The sequence below is a fragment of the Cottoperca gobio genome, chromosome 7 (assembly GCF_900634415.1).
Source record: "Cottoperca gobio chromosome 7, fCotGob3.1, whole genome shotgun sequence".
Classification (NCBI taxonomy): Eukaryota; Metazoa; Chordata; class Actinopteri; order Perciformes; family Bovichtidae; genus Cottoperca; species Cottoperca gobio.
The window spans coordinates 13185400-13206148 of NC_041361.1; the positions used below are offsets into that span (position 1 = coordinate 13185400).

General features: G+C 40.0%; 1 protein-coding gene across 2 annotated transcripts in view; it reads left to right on the top strand.

The window, feature by feature from the left end:
- cntn3a.1 (contactin 3a, tandem duplicate 1) overlaps positions 1 to 20749 on the top strand; it is a 115656-nt gene that overhangs the window by 52819 nt on the left and 42088 nt on the right. For both annotated transcript variants that reach the window (XM_029436214.1, XM_029436213.1), the window contains exons 2-4: positions 2332 to 2466; positions 11760 to 11892; positions 15366 to 15541. In XM_029436214.1, the coding sequence (XP_029292074.1) occupies positions 2412 to 2466; positions 11760 to 11892; positions 15366 to 15541 (364 nt within the window). In that variant the 5' untranslated portion in view covers positions 2332 to 2411. The remainder of the gene's footprint in view (positions 1 to 2331; positions 2467 to 11759; positions 11893 to 15365; positions 15542 to 20749) is intronic.

Consider the following 20749-nt stretch of genomic DNA (forward strand, 5'->3'; position numbering starts at 1 on the left):
TTTGCACAATTATTATTGGAAATAACAGAGACAACATCTCTGAGCTGCACCTGACATTTTGCAGATCTGCTCTCATCACCATGACTTGTTTCTAATTAAAATGTTTTGATCTCCATCAATCACCAGCGGTTTGGCCCACTTTCTGTAAAACCTACGTCAAAGCTTTCGAATTTGGCAGATATCATTTATATTTTCTCCAGAAATGAAGAAGTTTGTGTAAGTACTTGAGCTGAAATGTCAGTTTCATAGGTAGGAATATGAGGCGGTCGGCAGGGATAATGCTGTATGCAGCGTGCCCATCACACGCAGCGGTTAAAATCATTACCCTGAAGGAAAGGGAACTTTAAAAATGTGTATGTTATTCTCCCGTTACATCATCTGCGCTTGTGAAAAGAGAGGATGAATTCCTCGCCGTTGTGTTATATTTAAATGCAGTTGAGTTTTTGCAAATTGGGTCAGGAAATGTTTAGGCCAGGACTGTCATTCCAGCCTTGATCATAATACAATTTTCAACTGGCTTTTTCCAGAGACATGAAAGAGAGTGGAACTTGAAAGGCAAAGTTTGAAAGCCTTTCTATCATTAACTTTCATCTCATACCGCAAACAAATGAGAGAATCAATTTGGGATGAAAGTAAGTCATTGGGCTTGTCACTATCACTTAAAGTCACAAGGGTAATTAATTTGTACTGAAGAGGAAGTCAAATACTGCCATGGACACTCCCCGACTCCCCTAGCCATCATCTCAGTGCAGAGCGTCTTTGGATCAAAAGGATGTCTGCTATCCCCCACTAACCTGCCGTCTGATGTCTCGTGTCTAAGGGTTTATAGAGATCAAGAGATTGCTGTCAGAGGCCGACAGATACCTGCTTTTATGAATGGGACATCTCAATGGTTCACACGACTTGGTCATGTTTGCTTGTGGTGCTATCGAGGCTGGATAAATTCCTTCTTTTTTTGTTTTTTGTGTGAGTGTTAAACTGCAGCAACAAGCTTTTTAGATGTTAACCAATCATTTAAACAACATGGTTTACGTGTGGAATGGGGCTATAATGTTTCACTGAGTTTCTAGGCATTGTGCGGCGTAATTTATTCAACGCATCTCTCACAATTATTTCCTCAAAGGAGGAGCACTCCAAAAATATCCAGGAGCACAAGAAGGGATTTGAATTCTCTCTGTTTTATTATTAAAAGCCAACATTTACTCATGACATTTGCATCCCAATAACTGCAAGATAAATTGGAACTAAGATGACACTCTAAACCCAATCTCCATAATGACATTTATAGGGGAAAAGTGTTACCTTTTTAATGGTTTCGTACACGCAGAAGGAAGAGAAGTGTAGGCGCAGGGACGCAGTTGATATATTCACATAAGCATCAGTATGCTCTGTCATGCCTTTCAGTGGTGCGAAGATAAGAGGCCTCCGGATAACTGGGAAACTATGAATGTGTAATCTTTCAGTTGTCTCTGCTTTTTTGGCACAAGCCTTTTGATAGACTACACTGTATGTTGCTATTAATTTTTCCCTCATTAATTCCAGCATGCTGACTGTGCCATCAGTTAAATGTACCAGGGAGAGAGTCAGCTTGAGCAAAGGCTAATTTCCTCGCTTCATCCTTTCTCACTCCACAACCAGCCTATCGCACGCGAAGGATCAGAGCTATCAACATGTCGAGGGAGTCCGAGTATTTAGACAAATAAATACGTCATTATTTATCGGTGACGGGAGGAATGCGGCTCATTATGATTTCACAACTTTTTTTGGGACTTCATTTGAGCCTAAGCAGGGATAAATTACGGTTAAGTCCTTGAGAAAATCAATTGTGTGAGTCTCCCGGGGGACCAAAAATGGTTTTGCCCTGCGTACACTCATCTCTTTATGTCAGAAATACATAATCCCTCCAGCTCAGACAAATTTGAGGAGCCAGGACAGTGCTTTATTACATGCTAGAGAAGTGTCTGACAACCCAGCTTGCTTTTTGTTTTGTCTCAGCAGGTTTGAGTACAAGCAATCCCTTTATGTTTCTCTTGCAGACAGGATCCCTATTATGCATTGTTAAGCAAACGCTACACAAGTGTTTTGTAAGTGATTTGCTTGGACAAATAATTTTCTGTGTTTGCAGAATAAAGTCTGGGTATAATGTATATCTGTGAGAATAATCAAGAAATCACAATGTGACCCTGATAAGTGTTTGCAAAGATAAAATATTATTAGAAAATATCTTTTTTTTGTTTGTTACCATGCTTTGGTGTTTATATTATAAACAATTACTGTCTCCTGCTGTTGAGTCTAATGGCTTCCCCCCCTCCATTTCTTTTCGTTTGACAGAGAAACGGTGAAGAGGAAGAGGCCAGGATTCTACTCACCTGTGATTTGATGTGAGCTTGTATTAACCTGAGACTTTTAAAATGGAGTTGCTATGGAAACGTCTACTTCTGCTGTCATTGGTGGAGTGTCTGGCAGGTAAGCTTCCCAAAACATGCACCTTTTCTTACGTTTGTAGCATAGGGGTTATGCATTGTTATTTATAGATTTGTGATGGCCCTTGGCATACAGAACAGATGGCACTTTGAAGTAAGATGGAAAAGTAAAAGATTTTATGGCAAAGAGCGCACAAAGCTTTCCTCCAATTTTACAAATGGTAGGAAAGATTCACCTTGTTGTCAGCTCAAGACAGCAAATCAACACCCCTTCAGTTGTGCTTAGCAGGTATATCTTTTTTTTCCCTGCCAAATGAGTCCTGTTGGAAAAATAATAAGCGAGGTTTGTATCTGTGAAAAACGGCCCCTATCTAGCAGTTGAATGTGTAGTCATTCATTGTAAAGAGCCCCTCAATTGTTACCCTAATTGAGATTGCGCTGACAGTAGTGCCGAAATCTTGTCATTGATCTTGCTTTTAATGAGAGACCTAATTTTCCTCCCTTACAAAATGTTCAGGGTCAAATGCTAGTTCTCTTCTGAATGTCAGAGTCTGAAGCTGAGAAGATGAATAAGGGCTTTGTCGCATGAGCACAGTTTCTTGAGGAATGAGTAATCTTTCATGTTGCCTTGCTCCAAATCGGCAGCCCCTCCTCACAGCTGGACCTAAAATAATTAGTGTGCGTGCATGTGTGTGCTTGTAACTGACACCGTGTGTGTGGTTTTTTCTCCTGCATGCGTGTCTCTTTTCAAAAGCACAACAGCACGTTGGCACCTAAATTTGCCTACATGGCAATTAGCTCCACTTATCACTAAATCCAATACACATCAGTGGATGTCTAATGAGGCTTTCCTTGGGGAACTGTGATTCACTATGGGATTAAGGATCTACACCACATGTCTGAATCACATATTATGTCCTACTTAAGCATTCTGGTAAATATACAGACGGGCGAATGTTTTGAACATTGGCGGAAACCCTGCCACGAACCTGACAGAGTTTTGATCTGAGGCAAACGGGAGACCATTAAAGTCTGTGTGCCACCGTAGATCCCAGCCATAAAATGTACTCTTGCAATGATGAGGTGCAGAAACCGCATTGAGGGTTATTTATTCAAAACAAATTAGTGCTTAACAAAGGAGCACAGTGCAAATAGTTTTTGAAAAGCATTGTGTTGCACAGCCCTTGCCTCACTCTCGAGGCGCACAGTCAAAGTTGATAACACAGAGTAACCTAGCATTAATATTCAGTAAGGGGTTACATTACATATGCTCTGCTTGCAAGACAAGTATGGCGCAATATAACGATAGACCTCCAAGGCCTCTGTGTTCTGAGAAAGACTTGATAAGCATTTTAGTATGCAGACGTGCAATACTGGGGAGAGAAAGCACAGTGTGAGGGAGTTAGATAGGTGCTTCTGGGTAGTTTATCCAGACTTGGAAGTGCTTTTTTTCTCCTTTCTTTTTTAAACAGTATATACCGGCTGTTTGGGAGAGCAATGGGGCCAAGTGGAAGTCATTCCCATAGCGAGTTCATCGTGAGTTAACCAGCTCTACCCCCCGTTCCTCCCAGAGGGTCTGAACGGCCCGATACAGGGGCGTGTACCGCACGTGTGTTTGAGTGAATACGTGAGTGAGCGCAAGGGAGCAAAGAAGAGGTGTTGAAGTATGGCTGGATACGGTTTGCCCCACACAAACGGCTAACCTTCACACAGAAAGCCACTTCCAGCAATGGATCAACAGTCTCCGTCTGACAGAAGTGGGTTTTATTCACACAGTCGTTGGTAGAGAATCCTCACAAAGGTGTAACCAAGAAAGCTCCATTTATTCTTGCAAAGTAACTCCTTATCTGTAAGGCCTGGAGAGAGGAAGTAGAATTTCTGTTCAATTACCACACAATGCAATATTCAAAAATCATTCCAATATATCAAAGAGATAGCGTACAGCGGTCTGGTCATTAGGAAAAAAAAGCCCTCGCTGTACATCATTCCCTCTTACTCCACTCGCCAGAAACCTAAATCATTTAATACAAAATAATGATTTTTAAATATTTTACTACAAGCTCAATAAATTCACAAGCATCAACCTAAAAATAATTGGCAGCAGTGAAATCATACAAACTTCTGTAGTTGGAATTGAAGGTCTACAATTTAGCAGCACTGGAAACAGAAATGTCAACACATCCAGTAAGACGGCTGTCAAAGCTGGAGCAATCAATTGTTCTGTGCTTTCTGCATAATTCAGAATGAATATGAAAAACTCTTCCAGTTGAGTGGGTGTCAACAGGTTTGGAGAAGTGATGCATTTTTGGCGCCCAGTCTTTGTGTTTTAATTTGGTGAAAAATCAACAAGATCTTTTGGACTTGTTGAAAGTGGAGTGATATGATTAGATGTTCAGAAATCGATCAATCAATAATGAGAAAGGCGGCTGCACTTGTTCTAAAATAAGCCCTTTTTATTTGTGTGTATATGTTGTTTACTTGAAAATGTAGGTTAATTGTGCTTATACAAATGTATTTATTGTAAAGATTATTTAGCTTACAAGTTAAATGTTTCTGTATGTTAGAAATGATCCTCCATTTTATTTGTCCAACATAGAGGTAGGCTACGCAACTTAGACATTATGAGGATGGTACCTTGACATGGAGGAACATTTAGTAACTGGTTCTCTTAGAATACTAATGGCATACCTCTGTCTTAAAGGATAACTTCACATTGTATAAGTGTGTCTTAATACAATACTGACACGTCTGCGTGTACATTCTAAGCGTTATTGGTCGCCGCATTGCTCCTCCTGTCGATACTGCTTGTGAAGACATTCGTTCCTAAAGTGATGTGAGTCATGGGGGGCACAATTCTCAAGTCTTTGCTCTAAGTAAAAATGGATTTTGAAGCTAATATAAGCTTTCAGTAGTCTGTGTTGGTCTAATCAAGTGGGTATATCTTCAGGTTTTGGTAAATTTGGTTACAGAAAGAGTACATTTTGTTCTATAAGACTGTAACTTTGGAAGATACCTTCTTAATTAGTTATAGTGCAGCTCCTGAACTCTTGCATTTGGTCCCCCATCACTTTGAAACACATTAAAATAGCATTCGTAGAGAATTCGTAGTCATTACAGAAACCTGAAAGCTGTTTAAATGCACATAGGATCATGTAAGGATAGTTTTATTAAAGACTTAAATAAATGTGAACCTATCCTTTAATATGACACAGCAGTTGGTCACCCTAAATAAATACTTTATCACCACACTGTTCATTTAAAGCAGGTTTATGTCTTAGCTAGTGAAAATGAAGGGCTGCTCCTGGGCAGCTTTATAATCTCCTAGAACTACTTTTACTTTACTCTGAATTCCCCCCCCGTGTGCATCCCAGAGGCGACTGGAGTTTCAAATATTGACTTACCTCATTGATTCATCAGAACATGGCAAAGCCTTTTAGGAATCCTTAAGCAAGGATTTTATTGCATCTTTGAAGTTCTGTATATGTGAATATTCCCCAGTGCGTCTTCCTCCCATAGTTCGCTTCATCCAGGAATGAAAAGTCCCCCCAATTTAAATGTGTTTCTGTAGCATTAATTATAGATCCATAATAATTAATCTGTACTGTTTATTACTTTTTGTAAATACATCACTATCAATTTAACAGCAATATATGTATGTGCGTCAGGATACATCCAATAGCCTGCAGCACCGCTGTGAGCTGCTTTTGTTTCAGTGTCGGCTGAGGCTGAAGTTACTGGTCTGTAGATTACTCCACATTAATGTCAACATCTTACCTGTATTATCTTACATGTTAGCAGTAATTATGCTCTTATTGGATCTTATCAGATCCAAAATAATTAAGCATTTAATATCAGCATTAATAATAATAGCAATTACTATAATAATCACTCAAGCATACAGTAGCCTAATTATCGTGTGTAAAAGTGTGTGTTGTGCAGGTTAACACAAGGAATATGATATGTTGGACAGTGTTTATGAGATACAGGAAGTCACACTGCATTGCCAAAAGAAAATGACCACTAATGGTCAAATCAGGCTTTTTGTAAGTGAGTATGGCTGGAAATACAGCACAGTTCTAAACCATGATGAATGCTTTCATTAGTACAGACCATAGCAGTAGGTGACAAATAACCTTCTAACCACTTGAGGAGGTAATTGTTGCAATATTACTGCAATTGGATGACAAATGGCTTTCTCAGAAGCAAAACGTTCCTGGGTTTATCTACACATTCAACAGCAACAAGAAATAGCCGTAGTTTGCCATTCCCTCATAAGGCGTTGGACCTAATCAATTCTGTGTTTCTCCAGTGAACATGGCATTGGATACCCTGTACACAAGGAGTGTTATTGAATTTCAGATGCAAGAGACCTTGAAAAACCAGATCCACAGATATAATATTTAGACGAGATCTGAGCGACTCTGTACTTTGCTCAAAACAACCCAAACCTTCCTTCTTCTCTGGGGCAACATTCGCTGCCCCTGAATGAGAGACCTTAAAGGTGTACCTTATCGGCCTGGACAGAGGGGAAAGATGCTTTAAAAAGCAAGATTGGCTTTTTTTATTTGATGCATAAAACCCTGAGCTGAAACGAATGGATTTGGGACCTCACAAACGACCGATACCTCCCCCACAGCCAACTCCCCATGTGCCTGTTTATTCATGCTGAGGTAAGCTGGAGGAATTCATTTGCTGTCAGCTACTATTGAATTTGAGATTAGTTTTTATTTCAGTCTCCTAAACAGCTCCCTCTGCCTTTCACTTGTGCTTCGATGCTGAGTCTTGTGTTGTCTGAGGAGCCTTCGAAAACAGGCTGCACATATCACCCTCTGGCAGCATGTGACAGATATGAGTGGAGGCGGCACCAATTTTATTTTTAAAGACCCTTTTATAATGACCTCCATCTCTGTCCTGCAGCTTAGTGCAGTCATCTTCCTGTTAGGATTCTGGTTCAGTGCACTTCTCTGATGGAGAGTTTTTTCAGGACTTTGCTTACTGTGCTCTGAAGTGCTCAATGTTGGACCTGCAATCAGATTCTGACTCTCTGGCTTCAACTTGATTTTCTTGACTCCTCCTTAAGGCCCTGTCACACATATCCGTATGACAGAAACGTATGCCGGCGCATACGAAATATCGGCAATAGGTTGATATAAATGAAGGGTAAGTTGTGATCGTTTGAAGGACGCAGACGATACGCCGAACACGCCAGACATACGACCCTGTCACACAGTTCCGTATGAGTCCAAATACGTCCAACTTTTCCACAGCAGGTGTTATAGCTGACGCATACATAACGAATACATAACAAATTATTATACGTATGTCAAACATTCATAGCGTATCACTTACTTATACAAAACGTATCAGAGCGTCTGGACAACGGAGCTGGAAAAGTGCATCTGGTTCACGTCATGCTGATGCTGGAGAACGGCTAACATGCTGAACTGCTAGCTGTACTGTAGAAACACGTTTAATAAGTTACTCCGTCGTCAGGCATCATCTTAACATAGGGTAGGAATAGGTTATCCACTCGTTATCAATACATTGGCTGTAGGGTTCACCATCAGCCGACGTAGCCTATATCTAACGTACCTCTAACGTAGTCACGTAGGTATTCACGTACTATATTTACGTAGGTAAATATTCACCTACGTATTCCGTAACGTCACATAACGTCTGCATATCTTATGAAGCACACGTCGGGTACGTCCGGTAATTTTGAACATGATCAAAACATCAGCGTTCAACAACGCACCCCAGCGTAACACAGCGAGCTCTTAACGAACACTACTTATACCTTACCTTATATCAACGTACACCAGCGTTGCCGATATTTTGTATATGCCATATTTTAGTATACATTATGCATTTGTTGGGCATTCGTCTGATACATTTTGAATTAGTAAGTGATGCTCTATCAACAGGTTAGACATGCGTATCTGTATACGTTCACTTTTCCGATATGATGAAAGGTTGGACATATTTGGACTCTGACAAATATTCGTATGCGCCGGCATACGTTTCTGTCATACGGATATGTGTGACAGGGCCTTAAGATCCTGAAAGGGGTCAATGATGATTTCAAAATGTAAACTTTTACCATTTTTCCACTATGCATCCACGGTCTGGGTATGCCACCAAAAAAAAGATATCTTCCTGGAAAAAAGAGAAATCCCTCAATGTCTTCCGCCTGTGGATCTCAGTCTGGTGTAGTGTGTCACACCTCTGTTTTTACCAGAAAGCAATCCTGAAAATTATTCCGCTTTTTCCTACTGCATCTTACATTCATTGCTGTGAAGGCAACGAAAGAGTTACAGAGAGTTTGCATCAGTTTGAACTGAGCCCCCAGGCACAGCCCCAAGAGCTCAATCTCTTTTTATTATTCTGGCACTTGTTCACCATTATAATAACTGTTTCCATGGTTCTGCCAAAGATCAGGTCAGTTCATAGCTGCCATAACCTAGATAACTGAGGGCTGCAACTAAATATCTATGTTGATTAGTTTCGTATTAATTGAATATTGAGTTCGGTTTGCAGCCCACTGTTCTGACATACATGGTTTTGCACGATTAGGGTTTTTGCTTGTGGGTGCAGAAGAGATAATGCAAGTTGTTCGGTTGAGCGGTTGTTTGTGCTTTAAGTGTGGCAACAGCAGTGTGCAAGTGATAAGTGCATGGTCCAACACATAAAATAAGCACCATGAAGCACTCACTGTGCTTAAATGCCGTTTTACCACATTCTTAATTAGGTGGCCATGAAAATGAGTTGAGGATGAGCCAAAGCAGTGCATTTTCTGTGCACATTTTCCGAGCTCTCATTGAGTTGTTAGAACACAAAACCGCTCTAACAATGGAGCAACTTTTCATAGAAACAAATAAGGCAATCGTTTATAAAAGACCAAATGTATCTCACAAAGCTGTTGCTCTTGTAATTGTCACGCTTGATGGGTAAATTTCAGCAATTGTGCCACATATACAATAAAATGTAACTCTTTCCAATATGTGAATGAATCACTTTTAAAAACCTCATTTGGTTTCGTGACATCACGGAGGACGGGATGGTTACTTTAAAAATGAATTCCGATACAATTAATAATTACCTGATACCATAATATTATAGTAACATAATTTGATTAATTCCAGTTAATTTAGGATGACCTAAATACCAAAAAAGAGAAAAATAAATACTGTAATTTCACCATTATTGTGTATGTAAAGCAGAAAAGGGGACGAACATCCCAGTACAGTGCACGTTATGCCTTCCACCTGTGGACATGCTGTCATCATCCGAGGACTCAAATCATTTGGCACATTAGTGTTGCCGGGTTTCAACTTGGAGCAGCTTCGGTGCTCATATAAATTAAATTAACCTGCATGCAAATGTCTGGGTTTGTCCGGTGTTATGTCGGCTGGACCAGAGATATAAAGGGCTGCGCTCATTTCCTTTGAACCACCTTTTCATGCTGGGATGCCTCTCTGTTGTCTCTGAGTTAAAGTGCTAATTAATAACTAAAGGGCTGGATTATGTTTTTGGGGCTGCCAGCTGAATTGCCCCAATTCTTCAGAAATGATGCTGAATGCAAATGTTTTTGACTTGATAACTGGAATCATTTATCAATTTAACAAGGCACAGTGAGTCTTCTCCTGTTTACCGCAGGCTTTGTCATCTTTCCAAGTTTGTGTACAACAAGTGTGAGGTTTTGTGTTTGAGTATGGACTGTACTAGAGGTGTCTTCTGGTAATCAATCATCTCTCAACGCTGCTTCGAGGGACACGCTTCATCTAACAAAGATTATAATTAGGCGGCCCCTTTATTCTGTGTAACTTTCTGAGAGGTTTATCCTTGTGGAGAGGAACAATCAGCGTACAAGGTCCCTTGTCAAACATCCCCACCCTCTCAGAGAGTTATTTTGAGTCTTGAGGATAAACCTGTTCTCCCATGGCGCCAGACACTTGAAAAGAATACCTGCCTCTCATACAAATGAGTTACCCTACCTACAGAATCTTCCCCCTTCTGTATCATTACAGAATGCAAATGTATTCTGACGAATCCAAATGAATTCTCTTCCATCACAAAAAGAAATGTTTATTCCAGTGAAGTGCTGACTTACCCCATGGGTCACTGTTACTGTGGGCTTTGCCTGCAAAGCATGCATGCTGCATGCTGACTTTGTTGCTTGTGTTTGCTCTCTTTTTTTTGTTCTCACAAAGACAATGAATCAACGATGCTATGACATCAGTTATTATACTAATTTATGGGCTGTGGTGTATACTGTGTATTGTATATTTCTGTGTAAGTATTTCTTCCTTGCAGAACACCACATTATGAATAATCATCATAATAATAGACAGTATACACATACATCTGTGTGTGGGAACCTTTGCACATTCCTCTGAGTATTTTGCACATTTCTGCTACGACAACACTTTTAATTTGAATTTAATTAGGATATACTGTACATATTTTTCATTACATTCTGTACATTCTTTTTTCTATATTTGTTTTTTATTCCTCCTTCTGTGTTTATGTTTCCACCATTACACACCAAAGCAAATTCCTTGTATGTGAAAACCTGCTTGGCAATAAACCAAATTCTGATTCTGATACTGTATGCAGAAATACTGTAAAAGATAAAGATATGTGCAAGCTGCACTGGTGATTCTTTGTATAATGGCAAACTTGCTTAATGAATAATAATAGGTAGTTTGGATTTGTTTTTGGTTCTGAGAAGGTGAAATACAAACTATTTAGAAAGAGCACCAGCATTTGTTTTGATTTTGCATTTTATGAAGGAAAGCAACTCTGTATTTTCCCTCAAAAACTTTTATTTTCCATCTGTCACAAAGAGTACCATGTTGATTTCTCAAACGAGGGGCCGATTTTAAAATGAGACCATATTACTTTCAGTATTTGTTGCGCCTTTTTATTTAAAATTTCTTCGTGGCTGACATCCCCTGGGAAGGTGGTGTCAAGTATTTAGATGAAATTGTGCTGAAGCATGGTGGCATTGCAGTGTGCCTTTGAGAAGTATGTACATTCAGATGTTTGCATTGGAGTCTTATGAAGGTTACCAGCTGATTTTGCATTACCTCGGAGATCTCAACTTTAAGACTTAATACAAAAAATATTCACGGGCTCTGCTCACATGGCCGACTGATCCATACTAAGCAGATATTTTATAGTGACTTAACCTTCTCTTGTGCTGCACTGTTTTTCCACTTGCTCGCTGCCTCTGTAAGCCTTCGTTTTCTATTTGCAGAAGAGAAATGTGAAAATGTGTTATCCGGCTCACCACAACATCAAAGCTGATGTATTTTTGTTGCTTCTCTACCCCAGGAAGCGGAGTCCTGCTGAGGCCTATGTTCACCAAACAACCCGGCAGTGTGGTGTTTCCCCTTCAACCTGGCGAGAATCGCAGAGAGGTGGTGTTTAGCTGTGAGGCCCAGGAACACCCACCGCCCTTCTACAGGTAACACCTCCAGGCATGGCGTTATGCACACAGTTTTTATTTTGCAGAACTTTCTCAGAGCTTTCAAGTGCAACATTTGCACTAGTAACCAAGTGAGAGTGGATTTATTGCCCTGGGAGAACTGAGGATTTGTGGACCTTATGGCTCGCTGCTGCTCACTGCCTGCAGCACTTGGCGTCACAGTCATGGTTAATTTGAGAATGATGAATTAATTGCCCTCAGTTGTTGGTCTATTCTATATCTGCATTGGCCAGTGGACATTGATCCGCTGTAGAATTCACTCTGAGAGCTTCCTGTCATCATTACCACTGACCATTGGAAAGATCAAGTGACACAAGAGAATCATTCACCAAAACTCTGCTGCTCTCATGGCAGAGATCTAGCAGGGAAAAACACCACTAGAGTATATTTTGCACACCAGAAATGATGTGGGAGAAGATGCCCTTCCATATCTCAGCTTCAGGTCTGCTATAGTTACAGTTTATATTCAGCGTCACTGCAGAAAAACTGCTGCTGTCACTGTCCTCGTCCAGCACGCTGGCCATGTGAGGTTGAGCCGCAATTGTGATAGAAACAAATTGATGCCGAGTTCCTCTGCCGCGAAAATGATAACAGATGAAAACAAATGACAAACAATGATTTGCTTTAAAGTGCAACAAGCGCATAAGCTATTAATTCATAATCCATCAAATGAGGCCACATAGCTGTTGTACTCCTGTCAGTGTAATTAGATTCAAATTGCAAAGCCAAGCATTTAATGTGTAATAGGTTGAAACGATCCCTCATAACACCAGCATATGCGGCCGTTAATGTAGCTTGAAGATCCTTGATGTTATGCCTAATGGGCACAAATTGAAATGAATGTACACGATCTTATCCCTTGGATCGGCTGGAACACTTTTTAAGCAATCAGTCGCTATTCCTCTGTCTGGATAGTACTACTTTTTTAAAAATGAAAACCAATTTATGAGTTCAAATGTGCAAGTTTCTTAGCCCTTTCTGAGATCAAGTTTTGAGAGCGTGCCCGGCTCCATATCAAATCACATTTTGTGTAAATGAGCTCTTTAATTACAGCAAGTGCCACCAACTGTGGCAGTTGATATACCACATTAAGAAGTGATTTTCAGATTGATCACAAGCTGTTATGCTGTTATGACTTGTATTCCTTTTAATAATGGGCCTGATATTTAGATGGACATTGCTGTGTTGTTAATTCAGTCAGCATACATCATAGTGCTGTCATCGCCTTGGAAATTATTTTTATTTTTTCACCAATTGTCACTTGTGCCAGCTCTGGAATGAGTTTTGGTTATTTTCGAGGTTCATCAGCAAGACTCCATTTGCTGAGTGGCTCTTCACTGCTGCATATGAAGGCAGGTCTATTTCAGGGTCGCCAAGGACAAATAAATTTGACGAAGACTACACAATGACCGCTACCACATAAAGCCCCCACTCCAAGTTGTCACCATGGCCCCTTGATTTGTCTCATCTGGAGCTCTTGAACCAGTCTCAGCTGCAACACCAAATCACTAAATCAATCTAATCAGCCAATCTGCCGTTGAGCACCGCTCCACTGCATATGTCCCTCCCTTCTTCAACCCTGCCTCTCGCTTCTTTGTCTAAATCCTTACCGCTGAAAAGGAGGAAGAAAGTCAGAAATAGAAACCTCAAGCTTCCTTTTTCTAAAAATCTAATCAAGTATGAGGAGCCAACATTCAACCTAATTGTGCCTTATTTGCTCGAAGAAAAGCTATTTCTTGAGTCTCCTCTTGCAAGTGTCACTTTTCTTGTTAGTCCTTGTTTACTCTATTCTTTTTTTCTCTTTTTTTCTTCCCTTTGAGTGTGATTTGGTTTGAGAATAAAAGTGTGATTTGCACACTAACTTTGCCTGCGTATAATACAGACAATTTCAACAATCTATTTTATAGATGAAATGTATCTGAATGCATTTAGAAAGGTTTTCTGCAAAACAAGTTTATTCCTTTTCATGTTGTTTTCAATGTTTGCTGTTCGCAGTGAATAAAGGCAAAGCCTTGTATGTCACATTTGGTTGAACAGCCATCATCAACTCAGCAGGTTTTCTTAGACAATAAGCCTTAATTATGCAAAGTGAACAAAATGAGGTCTCCTAAATAAAGCCACACATACATGTGTAAATTTAAAAGCTGATTGCGGGGAACTGCATCATGCTGCTCTCTCTCTCTCCCTTACATACATACTCGCTGGACTCCCATATTATTCAAAACACGGTTTAATCAGAAAGCACCAGTTCCTGTGCATAGCATGTGGCCATTTTGTTTGAGCAGTCCTTGAGACAGAAGTATAAATGATGTGTACGCCTTCCCCACACATAAACTGGAAATTATAAAGTAAGACTGTGCGGTGAGAATGTGTGCACCTTCATTGTCATTAGCTGGTTGCAAGTAAGACATGCAAACTGTGCTTGGGTCTTGAGGAGTTGTAGCATTTTGTTCACAGACAAATAAACTGTACACACTGCAAAGATAAGTTCACCGCTACAATATAACGTTACTTCTCGACCGCACACCCCCTAGCATTACAAACACACAATCTAGCACTGAGTTACGTACTCCTTAAAGGAATTCGCTCCTTGTATGAGACGTGTTAATGATTGAGGTTTAGTAATAATGATGATTAAGAATTTTACTGTAAAGATGGTTTGCATAAACATGTGATGAATTAGTGCTATGGACGCTACAAAAAGCCACAATCGTGCGTAATGACAGCTGCTCCGGCACCGTTGGAGAACGTTGCCGATGCGACACCGTCGGTGAAATTTAACTTTCTTTGTATTCCGTATTTCTCATTGACGGGTCCAACGAGTGGTGGAGCGGAGTATCGATTTATAAATGAGTGTTTAAGGGCATTTCTACATCCATTTATGGCAAACAGTTGGGTGTGTAAATGAGGCTCGTGCACGTGCACACAGTTCCACAAAAAAATATATCGGTCTTTGTGCGTACACATAGTGTTAGTCGTTATGCATCTGGTCCCTGGTGCTTCAGATACCCTCCCGTCAGATAATCACTATGATTTGTTGGGAGGATTTTGATTCATGGTGAAAGGGCCTCCCTCATGTGGTTGTCATTGATGGACAAACAGGCTGAAGAGAAAAAAGGAAATGTCAGAGAAATGTAGAGCATTTGATTTGTGGGTAAGAGATGTCTTTGAAGTGAGAAAAAGTCTGAATAGAAACCGTCTTTTGAAATAACTGTTGCTGATTGCTTCTCCTTTCAGTTATATTCATTTTGGTTTTTGCTGAAACACACATCAGACTGTGTTATTTCTGTCTGCTTTATCTAGAATAAGGGTTTGGTCACAGTTAAGACTGCTGGGTTGTCTCAATTTGACATTAATTGGAATTTTTACACCAGCTTCAGGAAGTCTTAACAAAGAGTCTGGGTTTGTGAATTAAGGATTTCTTGTTGTCTATCACATGCTTACATTCACAGGTGGACGCTCAATGACTCTTTCATCCTGCCCAGACCAGGGTCACGTTACTCTCTCATGGGAGGAAACTTACACATCAGCCATCTGAATAAAGAGGAAGATGTTGGCATCTATCAGTGCCTGGCGTCCAACTCTTTTGGCACCATCGTCAGCAGAGAGGCCAGTCTGCACATTGCATGTAAGTCCAAATTATATTTCACCTAACAATGTGTCATTTGTGAATCCTTTGTAATAACCAAAAAAGCAAAAGCACGAAAATATAATAGTTTTGTTTTATTGTCTTGAGCAATTTGTGTTCTTTTCCATTCTATTTATTTTACCTCAATTCAACTTTGGTTATTTTGAGTTCAGTGCAGTCTTTGTTTGCCTTGGAAAGTATAAGTTTCGTTAAACATCAGACGTTCTGGTTCACTGAAAGTATAATGACCCAGTAGGATTCTCTGGAAATTGTTTGTTGTCAGACCTGATCTTCTCCAACAAGAAACAACCAGCCACGAGAGACCCTTACAGTAGGCTGATACTGTTAAAGTTAATTAAGAGAAAACACAAATGAACCGGCCTTGTTCCTGTCACACTATGTTTTTATCACTTTAATGATTGATTAAAGTTCCACTGCTGCTGTTTACTCTGTTAAACTTTTCACACCCCTGTGATGATTGTGTGCTGGGCCTTGACAGACCCCGTATAGTTGATGCTTTACAGCCTTCATCCATCACATTTTATAAGAACAGAGTCTAAGCCATCTCTGTTCGCAAGGTGATCTTGAGGCCTCCACTCTTGATGGGCAGCCCATATCAAATGACAGCCCTGATATCGGTGAACAGATGGTGCAGCTAGATTGAATTCCGATGTCTGTTTCTCTGCCATAGACGCTGAGATGATCCTTGGCAGGGAGACCACCAGTGGTATCCATCTAGCCATGTTTTGGTGCTTCTTTGTCACAGAGCAGCATTAAATCTTCAGCATATAGTGCAAATCGGTGCCCTGGGCTGCCAGCAGGCTGTTGATCATATTCACATTTCCTATCAATTTTGGAGGCCTGACCTGAACTGTATTTCATTGTGATTGGTCACATCCATTGCCTGGGCCTGACCTGGGACCCGCTGCGTTTGTCAACAGATGAGGACAAGCATCAGTGCTGATGTGTCATACATCTTATTTATTGCTCTTGCTTTAACTTAATTAAGTGTGCTCTATGATTGAGCGGGTCTCAGGTCAAGGAAATAACTAATGGAGGAGCAGCCTGTTATGAGAGTCAGTATCGTGTCATTTGTAACAGACTCTGACTCACAATATGCTCTTTCAAACATCAAGGGGCTTGCTCTGTCTCGTAATAACTGTGTGAGACAAAGACCAAGGTAGAGGCCATTAATAAAGAAAATACAAGGATCTACAATTAGGTTTAGCAGGCGATCTTATGAAGTCTGGTAGCATAAAACCCCTGCTATTGGGCAGTGATGCAGAAAACAAATGTAGAACGGTGATTGTTCATTATCAAACACACCAGTGTACCTTCTCCACAATGTGATCTACATTTTGGGGATTACTTCATGAAAGTCCTTGCTGATATGGTGAACAAGATCAATGTTGAAAATTTGCACCAACTAATGATCAAGTGTGCATTGCGCAAATGTGTAGTGCATACATAAGAGTTAAGGTAGCCCACATTCATAATCCGCTGGATGGATGATATAACTCAGTTACCATCTGGTAGGGGTTTAAATCTCTAACAGTATAAAGGTTCTTGATCCTGTTGACACTGCAGACTTAAATATTTAAAAGGTTCTGCTCGCCTGCTGGGAGTGCTGGAAGGAATAATCTAGTTGGTTATCGAAGCAGATTGAGTTTCCTAATCTCCAAGGGATATTTTCGGTGTAAGTGTAAGGATTTTCACTGACGCAAGATGCAACTATATACAACCAATTGAAAGCCTTGCAATTTAGGTAAAGTGTACTGGATGTCTGTCCTGAAGAATGAACATGCTACAGCCTAAATGCTGTGCCGCTTATAGATCCACCAGGGTAACACAGTGTTTAATGAAGGGTGAAATAGATGTATTTATGAAAGCAATGCAGGATGTGAGTCCCTTGTATCTCGGTGCTCATGATTTCTCCTATCTAATTCAGTCCTGTAATTGCACATGATTCTTACTGGCAATAGTTTAACCTAACTACCTTATCTGTATAATTACTTTGCAAAATTTCTATCTCTCGTTTATTTCTTTCCATCAGCTCTGTACTCTTTATTCATTGCTTTTGCCTCGGGTAAAAATTAAGTTTGTTTTGAGCTGGAGAGCATCTGAGGAAGGGACAATAACATTTGTTGTCAGCACTGTGATGCTAAACGCTCAATCTGGGTTTCAAATCCTCTTTTAGAGAAGATGGCAACGGGTATTTTCTGAATGCGGCCCTTCACAACAGTGTTGTAATTGTCAGGAGATATCAGCAGTAGCGCTCTGTAAGAATTAGACCCCTTTGATGTTTATCACTCCTCAAATGTCATGTGTCACTCACTGTTAAGGGTTCACTGCATGGTGCTTCTCTGAGAAGACGGGAACAGATGCGAGGAGATGATGGTTTTCCCCCACCTACCAGTATTATTCATTTCTTTTTTCACCCTCATGGTAACAACATATGACAACTTGTTGATTGCAGCTCTTTGGTGACTTGCATTTTACCTCTTTACGAGTGATTAAGTTTACACGGCTTTATTATTAGCAACCCTTCCTCCTTCAATTCACAAACACAATAAGTTTTTCCAGAATCCAAGAAAAGACTTGATACTAGATGGTAAGAATAGAGTTTCTAATTAGGACTGCATGAAGACGCTTTTGTTATTTCCCCCCAAAACCACATTCCTTTGTTAGATGTTTGGTGACACATTTAGTGTGTTATGAGAAAGTAGAAATGTCAGAGCTGAATTAAGTTGTTACCGTCGTGATTTACTGCAGTGATGCATTGGAGCAGCTGCTAAACACTTCCTGTTTTCATAGAGCTCTTCATGTTCACAGTTATGTGGAATTTGCTCTGATGGTGAATGGTTGATATTAAAATACTGTATGGTACCTTTAATTAGAGTTTGAAAGATTTCAATATTGCCATATTTACTATTGTAGCCTCGCAAATAAAGTTCTAAAGGTTTAAAAGGCCTTTGTCCTTTCTGTGACGTTTTCATGTTCGCCATATGTTTGTGTGTGTTTCCTCCGGGCGCTACACTTTCCTCCCACGCTAAGCACACATATTTGAGATATTACATATTCTCCGGCCATTGCCTTTGATCAAGACATGATGATGATGATAACATTGATAATATTTTTTTATTTGTATAACCCATTTCAAGCCAAGGTGCACAAAGAGATTTCCAGGGCAGGGAAGGCAATCACACATATAAAACCAACTGCATTAAAACACACCATCCATAAAGAAAGTTCTATCAACAAGAGTGAAATCAAACATAAAATCTGGTGGTAGCGTGACGTTAGGCGACCAAATAACTCTAGTGGTTAGACAAAAATGCGCGTAAGCCTAAGAACGGTAGTTGGCCTTTAGTGCAACTATAATTTGATTCACTAAAGTGTAACAGCAAACGGACGAGAGCTCCAAGACGTTCTTGGCAAAACCCACAACTTTCTCTAGCCTTAGGGCCACGCCTTTTATCATTTTTTAAATTTAGACTCATGAATTTTAGATGGATTGAAATACACTTCTATGCCTTTTTAAGTCATAGCAAGTGGTTAGGTAAAAAGGCTTTATAGAATGATGACATTAGTGGGTGAAGATCAGTGACTGCCATCCCATTCTCTTCCCATTTGCTGTTTGACTACAGCTGGGTGGCGGGTGACTAACTAACAGACAGCCTGGACTTTCCACTTTTGTTTGGTAAGAAAAGTTAGATGGCTCTTTTTAAACTTCCATTAGCATGTTTTGTCTATTATATGTAGTGCCCCTTTATTTTCACTCTAGGGATGGCAGTTGGCCTGCCAATCAGACACTTGGGTCCAGTGTAAAACATCTCTACCACCTTGGTCACTTGTATGATGGATTTTGATATTACCCTGCAACTACAACATGCTATAAAAAAACATTGACTGAATCCCTGTCAGCTTTGATTGTAATTACATGAGCTTATGCCAAGTTCACGACTTGTCGGATGGAAAGTAGTGATAGACGCCGTTTCATGTATCAGATGATAATTACCATTTATACTAATGTTCTATTTTCTATCAAATCCCAAATTCAGCATGTTAACAATGTTCTCTGATTTGATAAAAGCTATCAGAAATACAAAATAACCCCTTAATGGAGGCCAATTATACCATATCTGGAGAACTTCAAATTAAGCCCATTTTGTGAAGTTTTTAAAAATCTTTATGCCTTTTGTCCAATGGTTGGGTGACAAATGTAACCATATCACAAATTGCCCTCAAGCTCACACTTCAACAGAATGGCTTCAATTTTGCTTCTCTACAATCGCCTCTTATTCATTACAATGGGTCACATTGATGTAGCTAGCACAAAAATGCAAATTCTCATCCAATTTCATGGATCTGAAAGCACTCAAAATAGCCTGAACTCTGCCATGGAGAAGCACATGGAGGTGCAGAGCTGTGATGGGCTTGATAAGATGATCCACGGGGCGCAGAACAGCTTGGGTTGTCAGGCATTGTTGGCTTTTAGTGTGTCTAGCTCGTTTACGCCCCACCATACTCCAAAGGAATATTGATCGGGAGAGCTTCACTCTGTGTGAGTTAAGCAACTCTTATATTTTCTAATGTGTACGCCTAATCTTAGAGAAGAGTTGAATCTGTTCTGTATGTTGTTCAGGGTGCCTGCTGACTGAAAGGGCTCGGCGGGCGAAATCTGATCCTGTATTTCTTTGTAATAATGAGAATTTTTTTTTTATATAATAATTTTTAACCCAACTCTGTGCTTCCTTGATCAACCACACACACGCACAGGCGTTGGTGCTTGTTTAGAGCAGATGCCTCACATGAGCTGTTTCACTAAAGAGTGGATGAGAGGAGTTGTTGCAAAGTCATTTGTGACAAACAGTTTAATCAGAGAGGATTATTTGTGAATGAAGTCTGTTGCTCAGAACCTTCTTCACCTGTGCAGCTGGTAAACTGATAGTAAATGAAAAGTCTGTTATATTCATGACTTTTAAATAAATATAGGGCACGGGTTAGCGCCGTGACAATGACCGTGGTGGCTGTAGACTCTAAGCCTTGTGTTTAATCTGTTGGTAAGCCTTAATATATTTAAATAAAGCAGATGAAATAAGATGAAACGTATATGTTTTGATCAGCCAACCGAAAGATCAATCAGATCCAATCAAATGACAAACATTTTTATTATATTTGAATTTTTTTTACAGTGGTTAACCCACT